Source organism: Grammomys surdaster, unplaced genomic scaffold (assembly GCF_004785775.1).
Source record: "Grammomys surdaster isolate TR1022 unplaced genomic scaffold, NIH_TR_1.0 237, whole genome shotgun sequence".
NCBI classification, from domain to species: Eukaryota; Metazoa; Chordata; class Mammalia; order Rodentia; family Muridae; genus Grammomys; species Grammomys surdaster.
In genome coordinates this window covers 247,702-264,086 of record NW_021604682.1, presented here as the reverse complement: position 1 = coordinate 264,086, position 16,385 = coordinate 247,702, and the positions used below count along the sequence as shown (strand labels likewise).

General features: G+C 51.5%; 1 protein-coding gene across 2 annotated transcripts in view; it reads right to left on the bottom strand.

The window, feature by feature from the left end:
• Nucleotides 1–644: 644 nt before the first annotated feature.
• Nucleotides 645–16,385, bottom strand: part of Fam207a (family with sequence similarity 207 member A) — a 25,962-nt gene continuing 10,221 nt past the window's right edge. Inside the window, exons 3-6 of one of the 2 annotated variants that reach the window (XM_028773931.1) lie at nt 12,812–12,880; nt 6,666–6,816; nt 2,554–2,622; nt 645–953 (exon numbers count right to left, since the gene is read on the bottom strand). In XM_028773931.1, coding sequence (XP_028629764.1) covers nt 830–953; nt 2,554–2,622; nt 6,666–6,816; nt 12,812–12,880 — 413 coding nt within the window. In that variant the 3' untranslated portion in view covers nt 645–829. The remainder of the gene's footprint in view (nt 954–2,553; nt 2,623–6,665; nt 6,817–12,811; nt 12,881–16,385) is intronic. The other variant, XM_028773932.1, reaches the window with a different exon arrangement.

The following is a 16,385-nucleotide window of genomic DNA, read 5'->3' as shown; positions in this document are numbered from 1 at the left end:
GCCTGGGGCCCTCAGCTCTTCTGCCTGCTCCCCACTCACAGGACTGGGGAGCACCGTCCGGGGTGAGCAGCACCATAAGCACTCCCAGGTGTGGGGTGGAATGTGGGTCTATGTGAGCCGTGAGGCCTGTAGGTGCTGCCCTGAGAACCCACTGGTGCCTGACACAAGTCTATCTTGTCCCAGCCAAGAGACTCCTGGCTGGGCTGTGCTGCCTCCAGGCAGGACCATCTGCTTCTCTGGTCATAGCAGGAAAAGGCAGTGAGACACTTGGGCTAAGAGAGGTCAGAGCCACAAGATGCTGTGGCTGAAGGCAAATGGTGTGAGAAGCATGGCGGCTGGTGGAGCACCCTGCCGGGACCAGGGCCCCACACAGCAGAGAAGGAACGCCCTGCTGGGACCAGGGCCCCACACAGCAGGGAAGGAGCACCGAGGCCTCAGGGATTGAGCGCCTTGACAGGCCTCTAGTTTCACACTAGTGCAGCTCTTGCAGATCCCCACAAGAGCAACCACCCCAACTGTGGCCCCTAGCTGGGGACCCTGGGCTTGTTCTGCAGAGACCCTGGAGTTGTCCCAGGGTCAGCTGAGCCTTGGAATCACAGGAGTGGCTGGCTCTAAGAGGGAAGGAAGTGAAGCCACAGATGGGCTCCGGGCCGTGGAAGGCACAGTCCATAGTCATTTTATTTGTCTTCACCGGCAGCTTTGCTCGCCTCCCCTAGGTGTCATGGCTGGCGAGGCGGCCATGCAGGTGCAGGACAGGACTCGAGAGCTGCTGGCACCGGCACCCACATGTGAGCCCTCTGGACCTCATGACACACAGTGTCAGCGTTGGTCAGAGATGTTCGCCACCCTCCAGCTGCATCTGGTGTGCCAGCTGCTGCCCGATGGCTAGCAGGGGACTGGCTCTGTAGGCTGGGCTGGCCAGCAGCTTCTGAAAGCGGGTCCTTTCTTCCTCACTGAAGGAAAGGAAGGCAGAGGTCAGCATGAGGAGAACAAGAACCCCCAGGATCCACACAACAGCCTAGATGCCTAAAACTGGAGCAGACAGCAGAGGCCCAGAGCGATCACGAGGTACAGTACCAGGGCACACAGGCACTGGTGAGGTCACCCTACCAATAGGCTTGCTAAGGGCTGCTGCCAAAGCAGAAGCTGACGGTCAGTGAGCAGAGGCAGTTGCCTTATGTAAGAGGTGCCTTCCTCCAATGGCCCAAAATAGATGTGTACAGGAGAGCTGTGGGCAACGGGGCAGCTACGAACACAGGCAGCTCAGGGGGCCTCTCAGATACGCAAGAGCCTTGGCTGTCAGGTCCTCTCATCCCGTTCTCTAACCCACTCAGTCACCTTCAGTAGAGCCTGAAGACACAGATGCAGGCTGCCTCAGGCTCAGTCAGCAGAGAAGGCGAATGCCTCACAGGCACATATGTTTGAATTTTTGGTCTCAGTTAGTGGAACTACTTGGGAAGGATTAGGGGGTGTGGCCTTGTTGGAGGAGGTGTGTCACTGAGGGTGGGCTTGAGGTTTCAAAAACCCACACCTGGCCTATTCTCTCTTTTACTTTACTTGCTGTGTGCGTGACTCAGTCAGATAGAGTTCAAGACTAGACTTAGTAAAAACCTATCTCAACAAAACAAAAACAAAACAACAACAAAAAAAAAAAACAAGGGCCAGGTGGTGGTGCACACCTTTAATCCCTGCACTCAGGAGGCAGAGGCAAGTGGATCTCTGTGAGTTTGAGGCCAGCCTGGTCTGACAGCCAGTGCTACACAAAGAAATCCTGTCTCAAAAAACACAAACAAAACAAAAACCTAAAACTATATCTACATAGATATAGTCTATCTATATCTACATATATATAGTCAGGCTATATCTCAGCAGTAGAACTCAGAATGTACGGGGTCTGGGTACAATTCCCAGTACTGGGAAGAGAGCTGAGGCTGTATAGTTCTATACTGATTTCTAAAACCAAAAGTCATCATTAAAAAGACCTAACTGAATCTATACACTGGGAGGGCTCGAAGAGCTTCAGGAAAAACTGACACAGAACACTCACCACTAAAAACACACAGAGGCTGTATACAGACAGAATGACCACCCTGTGTGGGTGACCCACGGGAGATCCAGGCTGCCTCAGGCTCCCCCAAAGCCAGCACACCACTGGAGCCATGTCGATAGAGGCTCGAGCAGAGGCAAGAATCTCATGGCCAAGCTCACATCCGAGAAGAGTGCCAGGCAGCCACCAGGGCAGCACTGCTGATGGACGAGGTGTGTGGCTGTGTGTGCATCATGGTCATGACACACCCCAGCCACCACCCCGGAGGCTGCAGAAAGGAAGTTCTTACACTGGACGCCATCACCTCTCCCTAGAGGAACTTTAGATAGGCGCCCAAGGCTACAGGATAGCTAAGTTTTTGGTCCCCCAAACTGTCTCCCACCTGTTGTCAGAAGCCAAGGCAGGACAGAGAAGAGGGTAGGAGCTCGAGGTGGGAGGGGCTGGAGATGGGGGGGTGTAAATCAGGAGATCAGAAAGAAGGCCCTGTGGAACAGGGCTGTACTCACAGAAGCTGCTGTCTCTGGGCTGTGCTCATTCGGCTAAGCTCCACTGGCCTGGGCTTGCTGGTCACCCTGCTGTGGAAACAGAGAGTCCAAGTCAGTCTGACACATTTCACCAGAAAATTTATCTTCATGGCCCCTAGTGTCTACAGCACCAGGAGTTCAGGAGCCCACACTGTCCACTGGCTGTGGAGACTGGATCTTGATGAGCTGCATCACCTGGCTACCATATCTACAGTATCCAGGGTCTTGTCTCACTCCCTAAGGTTCCTGTGTGATATAGAAAGGTTTATCACCTCAGAAAAACACATCACTTTTGTACCCTGAGTCTACCACCTGCCCAACCTGAGTGGAGAACAAGGCATCCAGGTGGTGGCCTACCCTGGACCCTCAACTCCACTGCAGGGCAGAACCTAAAAACTACATAGCACTTCCTGACAAGACACAGGCAACTGACATCTGTCCTCTTACTTTCGATGAGGGAGCTATGCTACCAGGCAAGTATGGTACCTGGCATTTCAGTGCAACCTTAGGAGTCAAGCACTGACCCATACTGCCTACAGATGCCAATGTGCACCGAAGGACCTTCTAGGGCAAGGGGGCGGTACCTGCCGACCACCAGATGAGTGTATCGTGAGGAGATTCTCAGGGCCTTCCAAGCCACTGCACTAGGTATGAGTTTGAGAGCCTGGGGCTCAGGGCCAGGCAGCACATCTCCTAAGGTCAAGTCTGGTGACTGCAGGTCATGCCAGGGGCAGACCTACAACATCTCCAGGAGCCTGGTCCAATATCTGAAAGGGAGAGGCAGTCCCACCCAGCAGCAAGGAACCCAGGCAGTGAGGGAGAACCCAGAGCCCACTACCAGATGAGGTGATTTCAGAGACATCATGCTGAAAGAGAAGCCCAGGACGGGAGACAGCCAGAGGACGGGCCCAAGGCACTGCTGTGTCCTGGGCCAACACCTAATTTAGACTCTTGATCTATTCATGTTCCTTTTCAAATATGAATGAGCAATGCTTTTGTGTCTTCTCTGTGATTTCTCATACCTTGGCCTCTGGTTCCCACCCTCCCCCAGGGGAAGAACAATCAGGTTGCATACGACCCTTTCCCTGCCCCAGTCTGTTAGGATGGTAACCTCATGCCTGTTTGCTCAGCCCAGAATCTGCCTACACAGTAGTACCCAGTGCCTCCATCCAGTCCCTCCTGCAGAGGGCCACTGCCTCAGGTGACCTCGCTAGTAAGCTCTCTCAGTCTCATTGGCTGTATGATGGGGACAGTCTCCCTAAATGCCGTCCAGATCTGCTCTGAGTATGGTGGCAGCAGCCTGGGTCTTAAAGGACTCTATGCACGGACACAGAGAGCTTCCGAACTCAGACACTGGAAGCAAGAACACAGTGTAACCCTGTGAAGCTCTTCCACAAGCAGACGGTAGACTTCCTAGAGCACAGCTCCATGTGCTGTTTCATAACTGAAAAATTTAAAAATGGTAGATTTCCAAATGTACAACAGCCAAAAATAAATTCTGAACCAAACACAAAGCGAATCCAGGATGTCTTCGGCAGAGCTCGCCTGAGCTGCATCATGTCCCTTCACTGCAGCCTCGGTCCTGAATGTGCACAGCTTGCAGTACTGCCCAGCACCGCCTGACTCGGCTCAAAGCAGAGCGGGTTACAGGAAGGAACGGCAGCCTCCCTGCACAAAGCTTCTGGCTCTCAGAGAAGCCCAAGGCTGTCACTGTGGAGACAAACGCTTGTGATGTGTTCTTATTGTTCTTCACGCCAGGATCAGGGTTATCTTTGCGCTATGGTTTTAGAACCCTTGGTTTAAAAATTGCTGTTTGAGTTCTGACTTCAGTTTGTAAAAATGAAAGAAAGAAAGAAAGAAAGAAAGAAAGAAAGAAAGAAAGAAAGAAAGAAAGAAAGGAAGGAAGGAAGGAAGGAAGGAAGGAAGGGAGGGAAAGAAAATAAAGAAATTGCGCTTGGAATTAGATCCAGCAGTTTCTGAAACAGCTCTGTCAGACTTTTTCCCTCTGTACTGTTTACCACGTGAAGGAAGCGCCATTCTCAGCCTTTCGATTATAATATAAAAATGCAGATTAACTGGAAAATAGTAAAGATGCTCTAGATCCTTATTAATACAGACGGGATTTATTATTTTCTAAGACTTGTTTTTATTTTTACTTATGTGTACATGTGTGCCCGTGACTGAATGCCATGGTGCAGGTGCTCATTCGGGCCAGCAGAGGGCATCGGCTGCCCTGGAGCTGGAGTGACAGGTGGTTCCCAGCCACTGTGCTGAGAACTGGACCAGAGTCCTCTGCAAAAGCAGCAAGCCCTCTTAAATCACTGATCCATCTCTCCAGCCCAAGAGTTAATTCTTTTATGTTAAACAAGTATATCATTTCATCAGTATGCAAATATGCTTTCATCTTTGATAAAGATAAAATTATATGTATCCCACAGGACTTTTTTTTTCCTGTCAGTGTTCCTCAGCTACCTTATAAACCAATGTACTTGGGGCCATATAAAACCTTCTTAGCAGCCAGACCTCTGTGAGTTTGAGGCCAGCCTGGTCTACATAGTGAGTTCCAGGCCAACCAGAACCATATAGACCCTGTCTTGAAAGGAAAACAAAAAAAAACCAAAAAACCAAAAAAAACAGCTGGGCAGTGGTGGTGCACACCTTTAATCCAAAACCAAGGGCTGGAGAGATGGCTCAGCGGTTAAGAGCACTGACTGCTCTTCCAGAGGTCCTGAGTTCAATTCCCAGCAACCACAACCATCTGTAATGGGATCCGACACCCTCTTCTGGTGTGTCTGAAGATGGCTACAGTGTACTCAGATAAATTAATTAATTAAATAAATAAATAAATAAAAAATTCTTTAAAAAACAAAAACAAAAAATTCTCCAGGGCAGGGCAGGGCAGGGCAGGGTTTATGCTTTTCCACACACGGCCCCTCTCGGGAAAGCTGAAGCCATCTCTGGCTGGCAGAGCTTGTGTAGCTCTCCCAGGTCTGGGAGCCCCAAGCACATTTCTCAGAAGAGAAGCTGTAAAGAGGAAGGGATCCTTGACCAGGGTCACATATTTTGCTTAAGAACAGGAATGGAATCTGCATGGCTGGCTCTGCTCGGCTGGTGAGTCTTGACCTGTGTCAGGGGCCATGTCTGGCAGGCGCGGCATGGGTGCCCCATCTTGGGAACTCAGCCCTGGGCCATCTGGTTCTACGGCAAGGCACCCACCTGCCCCCTAACGAGGGCACGGAACCTCTGCTTTATTGTCAGATGAAAACTCACTGCAAGATTTTTTTTTTTAAAAAAAGGCAAAATAAGAAGCAACAAGCCTCGTGGGGTGGCTAACACCTGCACTCCCAACACTTGGGGGTGAGGCAGGAGGACTATATTAAGTTCAAGGTTAGTCTGAGGTACACAATGAATCACAGGCCAGTGTGGATAGTGAGACCTTGTTAACCCTCACCACCACCCTCCAAAAACCCAAACCCCAGGAAACAGAAGTGACAACTGCTGAAAGCCCCTCCCTCCCCTGCCCCACAGTGCACCTCTGCACTGTTAAGCCCCAGGCCAGCACCCACTCTTCATCCTTTCACTGGACAAGAACAGGCAAGTTTAGGGCTGTGTGGGCTCCGGCCCTCTCCCTGAGGTCTCCATGCAGTGTGCCCACATACAGAGGCTCACCCTCGGAAGGGGTCAGGGGAGGGAGGACATAGGCAGGTGTCAGGTGAAGGTTCCCTGAGAAAGGGACGTCAGAGCTGTCTGCAAGGGGAACAGGAAGGTCAGGCGGATGCACAGCAAAGGCCACCAGGCCTTGTGCTGCTGACCACGTGCCTAGTATGGAAACAGGCTGGCCAGAGGGAGGACGACACGAGGAGCACACGTGGTGGGCTGGCCAGACTTCCACCAGGGCTAGACACAGGCGCCTTCCACTGCACTTCATCCAAGGGCTCAAGGCAAGGGGGAGGCTCCCTGAGCCTCATGTGGCTGACAACTCACTCACCTTTCAGAGAGGAGACTTCAGAGACCGTTATCAACCCCTCTCCTCCCTCTGAATCCAGGACTATGGAGACACAGCTCTTAAGAGATGGCCAGTGCCAGACACTCACCGCCTGGCTTGCTGCTGCTGGCGGCTGGCCTCCAGTTCCTGCAGCTCAGGCAGGGCATCCCTCAGGGGGTGCAGGTCACCGACCACCACCATGGCCTTGCGCTTCCGTTCCTCCCGGAGCTTCTGCTCTGCCAGCTTTATGGCTTCGATTTCTGAGGGAGACAGGAGAACATGGCAATTAAACCCTGCTCCCCGCCACGCCAGAGGCCACCAATGGCAGGCACCTACCTACAAGCTGTGTGTACCCTGAGGCCTGCTTGCTCCCACAGAACACAAGTGTTCTTTGTTATCCCGCTGTCACCTGCTCTGCACCCCTAAAGAATTGGGGGGCGGGCCAGCTCTGAGTTATTTTTTTCTCTTTAATCACAGAGGCACACTTTAATTACAGGGCTGACTATGAGCTTGGAGCTTCAGAACAGAGGCCTGCCTCCTCTGTAAGGGGTGCAGTGCAGGGCCTGGGCACAGAGACTCGGGGGGCTGGCATGGGGACAGTGGGTGGACACAGGCCCTGGGCTTCACGGGTAACTTACTGAGAAGCCACGGTATCCTTTATCCTGGGCAATCTAGAACTGTGTGGCACCTCCCTGAGACTTTGAGAGGGGGCGAGTGGTCTCATAGAGTGGAACTGTCAGCCACAGGGGGCGACAGGGAGCGACAGGGGGCGACAGGGGGCGGCAGGGGGCGGTAGGGGGCGGTAGGGGGCGGTAGGGGGCGGTAGGGGGCGGTAGGGAGCAGGGTAGGCGGCCAGGCCGCAGGCACAGCACTACTGTAAGAGAAAGTCCGCTGTAGGGCACAGTCTTAGAATTCAATGTTCTTCAAAAGATGGATTCAATTCCAAACTGCTAATGTCACAAGTACTTAAACTTGCTACTTGCCCGTGTGTGGCTGTGGGTATGTGCAGTTCTGGGATAAAAGCCACTCTCTCTGGGTAGCCAGCCACATAAGGACCTCTATTCAGATCCTTCAAACATGGGGTGACCCTCGCAGAGGGGGTGAGACAACTAGCAGCTTCTCATCAAGACACAGCCAACTCTGCCCCTCTACAACTGGAAAGACGCCTCACAGGACAGGTCAGAAAGGCCACCCTGACCACCTCAAGCAGGGCCAATATGTCAGGGCCCATCACTTCATGCTGAGGCAAAGACAGCCCTCCAAGGCCTCTGCCCAGTGCAGCCTAACAGACTGTGGATTTATAAGGTGACAGTTTGGTGGGTTTTTTTTTTTTAGTTTAGGTGGAACAGAGCAAACAATTCACTTAGCACCTCATCAAAACCAGCAGCTCTTCCCAAAGTGGGGCAGAGGGGAGGGGGTGAACTTCCCTGGCAGATAGAAGGGCTAAGGGGCCCTCCCTCAGGCATACAGGCTGACAGACCCAGAGGAAGGACAGCAAGGCTGAGGGAGACATGCAGCCCAAACACACGCAAGCAAATCCAAACCAAAGCTGCCCAAACAGGGCGATCCAGGGCATGCAAGGATAGGTTGGTGTCTGGAAGTTATTGTAACCCGCCATGCATGTCTGGTGGCAGCGCTGGCTGAAAGGGGAAAAACTTGGTCACCAAACGTGCCAGAAGAGATGTGGTAAAACTCACTATCTACCCACGATAAAGTTACAGTGAAACCATAAACAGATCCAAGATAATAAATACCTCATTTCTACTGAGCTCAACAAGATAGCCCAGCCACATCCTGGCACTCCCGTCTGGCAGCTCACTGCTACCAGGGAGGCAAAGACAGTGGCAGAAGACAGCAGGAAGTAGACAGGGTCAAGAGATGTGACCAGTCCCAATCCCTAACCCACAATGCAACACGGCTTTTAACCAAGTTGGGAAACCTAAATACTTTCTTAAGCAAACCAACTAGATAAAAACAAGAACCCTCAAATATCAGGGACAGGCGGATAGGAATTCAAGGTCACCCAGACAGTCCAGGATACTAAAGACCCTGTTTCAAAACCATAAAAGTCTCAATGTGAACGAAACATTACTTAAACAGAATGAGCAAGAGAGCAGGTCTAACACTCAAACGACAAAACCTGGGGCAGAGTCTCGGACAGAGACAAGAAGTGGCTGCTCTTGTGGCTGCCCCTCGCTCCCTGCGCCCGAGGAGGAACTACTTGAGTTAGACACTCTAAATAAGTAGAGAACCACAAAAAGCCAAAACACAGTAAAGCCACAAGCCACCACTGGAATCCAGGAAGACAAATCACAGCCGTCAAACACAATTTCTGAGATGCCTCGATCAGTCAGGTAGCTCAAGCGTCAGAAGAACAGCACTTTACAGGGGCTGAGCTCCGGGTGCTGTACAGCGTAGTCCCGGAGGGACCTGATCCACATGCACTTGGGGCCCCATGCTCAGAACACGCTGCTCCAGGGAGGGGAGCACTTCCCGAGGAATCCGATACCGGGGAGGCAAAGTGGAGCAAAACGGAGAGGGGGCAGGAAAGGTAAAGCTTGGGACAGTTCCTCACGGTGACAGCAGGCAGAGTGTGGCAAACGATCATCAGGCTCCACAGCCACGGAAGAGACATACTGCTGACGGTCCTAGAGAATCCAGTACGGCTACCAGACCTGAGACATGTCCTGGGCCAGAGCACGAGACAAAGGCTGTTACTAAAACATAAGAAAATGATAATCACTTGCACTTTTAAAAAACTTTTAGAAGTACATCTATCCAAAACACACATGCACACACACACACACACACACACACACACACACACACACACACACACACAGGGAGGCGGAGGGTGCTCACCTACAACACTGATAGCGGTAATTAAGAAAACCTGACCAACGATGAGAGGCCTACCATGTTCCTCGACCTGACTCAGGGTCGGCAGCCCACCCTCCCGAAGCTAGTCTACAGACCCGGTGCCGCCCCAATCACAATCTCTCTCAGCTTCTGTTGTCGGCTTTAAGTAGAATGACAAACAGTGAAATTGGATGACGTGCTGAGATCCAAGAATGCCCAGAGCAAGCTAGGACGAAGGAGCAGGGAGGCCTTGTGTGCCTGTTCCACTTGCTGACACTAGTCATGGGCCACAGCACAAGCACGGATGGAGGGAAGCCATGTGACTTTCAAAAGGACAATCCAGAGAGGAAAACAATCTGCATCAGACTGTGGCAGGACCACCCACCAACTTGCAGCCAACAGGCGCCAGCTCAGGATGGACCACAGCCTAAGGACAAGCCAGGCTGTGACACTTTCAGAAGGAAACAGAAAAACATCTTCATGACTTGGGATTCAGGGTGCTTTTTATGGCTGGCTGGCTGTGACAGAGTCTATTCTATAGCCCTGGCTGTCTCGGAACTCACTATGTAGACCAGGCTCCTCAGACCCACAGAGATCAACCTAAGCCACATCTTCTTAAACAAGACACACTGTAATCATATGGAAAAAAAAATATGGGTTAGATTTTTAATAATTAAACTCCTGTAGTTAAAAAAAAAAGTTAAGAGAATGAATGGGCAAGACAGTCTGCAAGGAATACAGCACACACAGCCGACCAGGGCCGGCAGGTCCCCAGCACACAGAGTTGACCAGGGCCGGCAGGTCCCCAGCACAAACAGCTGACCAGGGCCAGCAGGTCCCCAGCACACAAAGAGAGCAGCCAAGCTCAGTAAAAAAACCACAAAGCACCTCAAGAAGAATGACCCTCACTGAAGATGAGATGCACACACATGCCAGTGCTCTTTCACAGAACACAGACCAGCAGCCCATGAGACAGCAGCCCAGGTCACCAAATACATGACTGAGGACGCACCACCACCCGTACACATGGCTGTAGGGCCACCACAACTCTTGTGATGCTGGAGGGGGACACATGAACCATGGCTTCGGAAGAATGTCTGGCAGTGCTTTACAAAACTAAACATACACCTGCCCTATGACCCAGCATTCCATTCCTAAGTCTTTACGTAAGAGGAATAAAAACATGTCCGCAGAGACACAGAGCGAACGCTCGTCAGCCTTACTGACCACAGACAAGATGGAAGGGCAGACAACCATCAAAGGGAGACAGGATAGCAAGGATGACCATGGAGAGCATGGTGCCTCTCGGCCATGGGACTGGCCGCTGCTGCGTGCAGTGCAGCCTGGCAGGAAGGCACTCCCAGGAGACAAAGTACTAATGCAGCCTCAGACCCCCTGGACATCGCACCTCACACTGGGCAGGTAGGCAGGTGGCACACGTAGCTGTCAGAAGTCACTGCTGATGCCAGGTAAACATCCTCTTCCCAAGAGAACAGAAAGGTGATCACAGACAAGCCCAGCGCTAGCCAGCCTATCTGCCAGCAGGTAGATGAACGCCCGCAAAAATGCACTAAGAAAGAGCTGATGGGCGGGCAGGAAAGAACCAAGCAATGGCTGGGACAGAGAAGTAAACTGTTAGCTGAAGACAACATGGACACAGTCTAGCTACTTAACCAAATCTAAAGGAAAGCCCAGTCAGGGGGTCGGTGGAGGCTAATACTGCAGAGGAGGAGCAGGCAGGACTAGTAGTTAGTACCCAGGGTTTATGCACTGAATCGATGAAGCTTCTTAACAAACCTAATCAGAAACGGTGGAACACAGATAAAAATGATGGCACACTCAGCAGATAGCAGTCCCTCCCCAGGACTAGGGTTCAGTTCTCAGCACCCATATGGCGTCTCATAACTGGTTATAACTCCAGTTCCAGGAGATCTGATGCCTTCCTTTGACCTCTGCAGGCATGTGGACCAAACACTCACACACACAAAAGGAGTATGAATGAGAGAGCAGGGCTGGAGATGGAGCCCAGTGGTAGAGCTCTGGTCTACCATACGAAAGACCCTAGGTTCAATCCCAGGGGAGGGTGGGGGACAGAGGCAGGGAAGGGGCAACACGCAGCCTTTCACTAATAAAGTCTGAGAGCTGGTGAAATTAGACTATTGTAGAAGCAACCAGGAGGCATAAAAATCAACTCACATCAACCACCAGAAACAAAAACTTCCACATCAAAGAAGCACACCTCAGACATGGCCAGGTCCCACGCCAGAAACCTCAGCATCTCCTGCCCCCTAGAAAGCACGATTCCTTTTGCTGGGAATTGTGAAAAAGTGACCAGAGCAGCCAATTTCTTTTATAAATAAATAAATAAATAAATAAATAAATAAATAATAAGTAAATACATAAATAATCCCAAAAGTAACAAAATATAAAACTAGCAATCACTGAGGAAATTGACCAATTTCTATAAATACTGCTTCCAAAATACCCCTTTATTTAAAGTTTTCAAGAAAAAAATTTCAAGAAAAACTACCTTATTTTCAAGGAAAAAAAAAATAAGGTAAACCATATTTAAACATGTAAGAACATAAAGATGAAAATGTCCCAAATTAACTCCCAGAGTTGGCAGAAACACACTAAAAGGAAAGATAACAGCTAAGAGAAAAATTACAAAGCAATCTTCATAATTTTCAAGTAAACACAGAAAGTGCTTGGGGAACGTCACACATAATCAGCTTTGAGGAAAACGACTGCCTACTGCAGGAAAGGAGCGAGGGAGAGCTGCTCCATCTGCTCCAGATGCTCCAGATGCTCGGCTGGAGACTGAGGCCAAACTCAAACCTCAGACAGGCCAGGCGAGCTGCCTTGCTCCTGCGATCCCCCAGCTGCAGGACAGAGGCCCAAAGATCAGGAGATCAGGGTCTGGCGTGGCTACTCACAGAGTTAGGCTGGCCTGGACCATATGAACTCCATCATAAAATGACAGTCCCACAGACCTGGAAAGAACAGCAGACAGGCCTCACCTATGCACCGGGGCTCTACCCCACAAATGGACATGTTATCTCTGCAGTTACAGCTTTCATCATGGAGCTCAGACAGACCACTGTTACCCAAGGGACAGAGAACAACTGTTGGGATGGTTTTGTGCAGAGGAGGAAGCAAGGAGGTTGCAGGAGGCTGACACACGGTCTACACCCACTCTAGGGACACATCCCTCATGCTGCCCTGGTGCCGACTCCCTCTATGCAGCCAACTGAAGCCAGCCACTGATGCTGCTTCCTAGTGAGAGGACAGGGACACGACGGCCTCCATAGGATGGAAGTCTACCCGTGTGACACAGGCGTCTGGATGAGAGTGGGGCAGATGTGGCTAACTCACAAGATAAGGATGTGAACTCACTCTGCAGCCACCGCTCACGGCGAAGCTTCAGTTTTTCCTTCTTAGGCAAAACGGCCTTTGGCTCTGCACCTGAGGAGAGAGAGCACAGGAGTAATGAGGTAGGTCAGTGTCTGTTCAGCCCGGGGTCGGGGGGTGTCTCCCCATCCCTGCTAAGGCCAATGACAGGGCAGCTTGTGAGTACCCAGGTGACGAACAGCCTCAGGCTCCATGCAGCAGTGGGTCCCTACACTGGTACAGCACTGTCTGTCAGGTTCTCCAAGCTCAGCTGGCCCCAGTGCATATATGGATGTGAGGATGCCACAGCGCCAGCACCAGGTCCTGGACAGGACACACCTTCACCTTGTTTGCCCGCATTAGGACCAAAGCATGAAGACAAAGTGTCTGTGACGCCTCCAGTCCTCAAGATCCCATCCCTGGAACGCACACCTGCAGCCTCTCGTCTGCAGATCTCCAGACTATCTTCTAGTGGTGGCCTTCCCTGCCTGGTTTTGTCCTCCCTTCCTTGTGCTCCTGGCCTCACATAACCCGCCATGGTGTACGGATTAGCACATCCCTCCTGTAAGGGCTGAACTGTGTTCCAGGTTCAGTGCTGCAGTGCTACCTCTTGATTTTTTAGGATGGACTGGCAGGCAGCCAGGCATGGAAGCTTATGCCTTTTATAACCCCAGCACGCAGAAGGCTGAGGGAGAACGGCCTAAGTCTGAGGCCAGCTCGAGCTACATGGTGAGTCTCAAAAGGAAAAGTAGTAGGATCTTTGGAGGCAGTGCGATGGTTAGTTCTGGTTGTTGACTTGGCATAATGGGTATGCTGGTCGATCAGGGACTTTCTTAATTGGGTTGCAGTTGGAAGACCCGCCCTGACTATGGGCGGCACCACTGCAGGGCTAAGCCCTGGACTGGAGGGAAGGCCCACCCTGACTATGGGCAGCACCGCTGCAGGGCTAAGCCCTGGACTGGAGGGAAGGCTAGCCCTGACTATGGGTGGCACCGCTGCAGGGCTAAGCCCTGGACTGGAGGGATGCAGAGGACAAGCTCAGCACCAGGACGCTTGTGTTACTTCACTGCTCGCTATCTTGACTATGGATATAACGTGACAGCTGCTTCTTGTGGCCTTTAAGCCCCTGAACTGACGGGACTGTAACCTGGAACTGTGAGTGGAATGAGCCCTTTCTCCCTTGCGGTGCTTTGGCCAGGTTATTTCATCAGACACAGGCCTTGGGGCTGGAGAGGTGGCTCAGTGGTTAAGAGCACTTGTTCTCGCACAGAACCCGGGCTCAGTTCCCAGCTACTGCATGGCAGTTCACACCCATTGTGACTCCAGTTTTAGGGGATCCAGTACCTTCCTCTGACTTCCACGGGCACTGCACACACGCGGTGCACTTACAGACGTGCAGGCAAAATACTAATATAAATAAAATGAAAACAAACAAACCAAAAATTTGAAGGCACAAGTCAGCACACAAAGGTGCTCTAAATACAGCGAGGTCTCCTTTACAGAGGAAATGAGACCGACCATCAAGGTGGCCCTGATCTAACTTTTCCTTAGATGAGGACCATGAGGCAGGTGCACTCAAAGGGAAGACCATAGAGAGAGAGGACACCATGTGACAGCCAAGGAAGAGCAGAAGACTCACGCCCTCCCTACCACAATTGTGACACAGTCCTCTAAAACCACAGCAACAATAGGCGTTGAAGCCACTGGGTCTGAAGTATTGCTCTCTGAGTGAAGCCTACCTTCTTAGACACAGTGAAGAGCAATCAGCCAGGGAGAGGCCGTGTACAGACTGCCAGTCTCTGCTAGTCACCACTGCAGCCAGAGGGCCTCCCGGTGGCTGAGTGTACACTTGTCTGGGGACATTTAAGAATACACGTGGAGATATATCTGCACCAGGAACCAGATGACATGGCCCCACTTTTCAAAGGAAAAAACCAAGGCTCACTGGATGCACGCTCTGTGGTAACATCAGTTGGACTTGTCCCAGGGGCATAGACAACCGGGCTGTGTGAGCAGAACAGATGGACAACACTGACCGGCCGGCTCTGAAGGGCCTGGACAATGCTAGCCGGGCTGCCTCTTTTTAAGGATGGTCTCAGTCCAATCTTAGGACAGCTGAGCCAGCAAGGAACACTGCCCATGGTGAATAAGAAGGGCTAAGTGTGGAACTGAGGAACTACGAGGTAGGAAGAGGAGGCCCTCACCGGTTACTGGGCTTTGGGCAACTGGGTAGCACAGAGTCTTGGTGGGATGAACGGTGGGAAATGGGTCACTGGAATCTCTCTCTGCTGTTAGGCTGCCCCAGAACAACACAAGGATGGTCCACGCCCTTGGTCTTAACAGCCTTTCCCAGAGCTGACATGGTTTAGTCACAGAGAAGAAAGAACATGGTTTTACCTCCCAAGAACATGTGTAGGACACACGATCTCCTGCCATCTCAGACACATAGATGTTCCTGGACTGTACAATGGAAAACCTGCGTGTTTAAGGATAAACAAGACAGAAGCAAGCCCTGTCAGGAGACGCTGGAGTTCCTGATAAGCTACTTCAGCCTTTATTGAGGGAACAGGTACAAGGCCTACTGCTCCTTTTCCCTAAAAGAAAGGCTGGGGCTGCACACCTTGGGCTGGGCTGGGCTGACAGATGGAACATCCACTGCCCTCCACTGCACTCCAGTGCACCACAGCTAGGCAGGTGTCACATGACTAGAAGCACTGTGAAACCACAAGTAAGCTGACAACAGGCCTAACTGACAACAGGGGTGGGACTTGGGGGCTTTCTGAGGTGCATGGAAACTTGTAAGAAAAATAGGCCTGGCACAGGCAAGACGGCACCAAGGGGGGTGAGGAGTTCATACAGAAGTGCACAATGGTAAGACTTCCCAGGGGACAGGAAGTAATTCTCTCTACATGATCCTTTCAACTTTTTGTAATTCTGCAATTACTCCAAAGTAAAAATAACACCAAGGTCAGTGGAGACTGGCCCTAGCAATAACACGCCTAGCACCACACAGAACGAGGGATGTTGGAGCAGGCTACTGAGAACACTGGCTAGAATGTGACCTTTTTAGCCCTCCATCGCTCCAGAGAACCAGAACTGAACAGGCTGTTCTTGCAGATGCAAAGGGTTTGGAATGCTGAGGTCGTGCAGAAGCTGAAGTCCTGACACAGCCCTAGGATCCTGCTGCACTTGGCACTGATGCTCACCCTTGCTTCACTGGACTCTGCACAGGCTGACGGTTGCTCCCTGTGGGCAGAAAGACAGGCCCAGAAACAGGCAGCAACCAGACAGTCATGGGTGGCCTCCATCATGAGGACAGGGATGTTCATGACATCAGCAGGCCTGTGCTGGCTAGAATAAGCACGCAGAAAGCTATGGCTGCTGCCCAAACGGGGCTTCACGGGAGCCACTGTGACAGAAGCTCAACCTGAGCTGTGTTGGGGACAACAGAGCTTTGAGGTGTTGCAGCTTCCAGGCCTTTCCCTGACTACCAGTTGTCACAGCCTCATCCTTGGAAGGAAGAAAGGAAGGAAGGAAGGAAGGAAGGAAGGAAGGAAGGAAGGAAGGAAGGAAGGAAGGA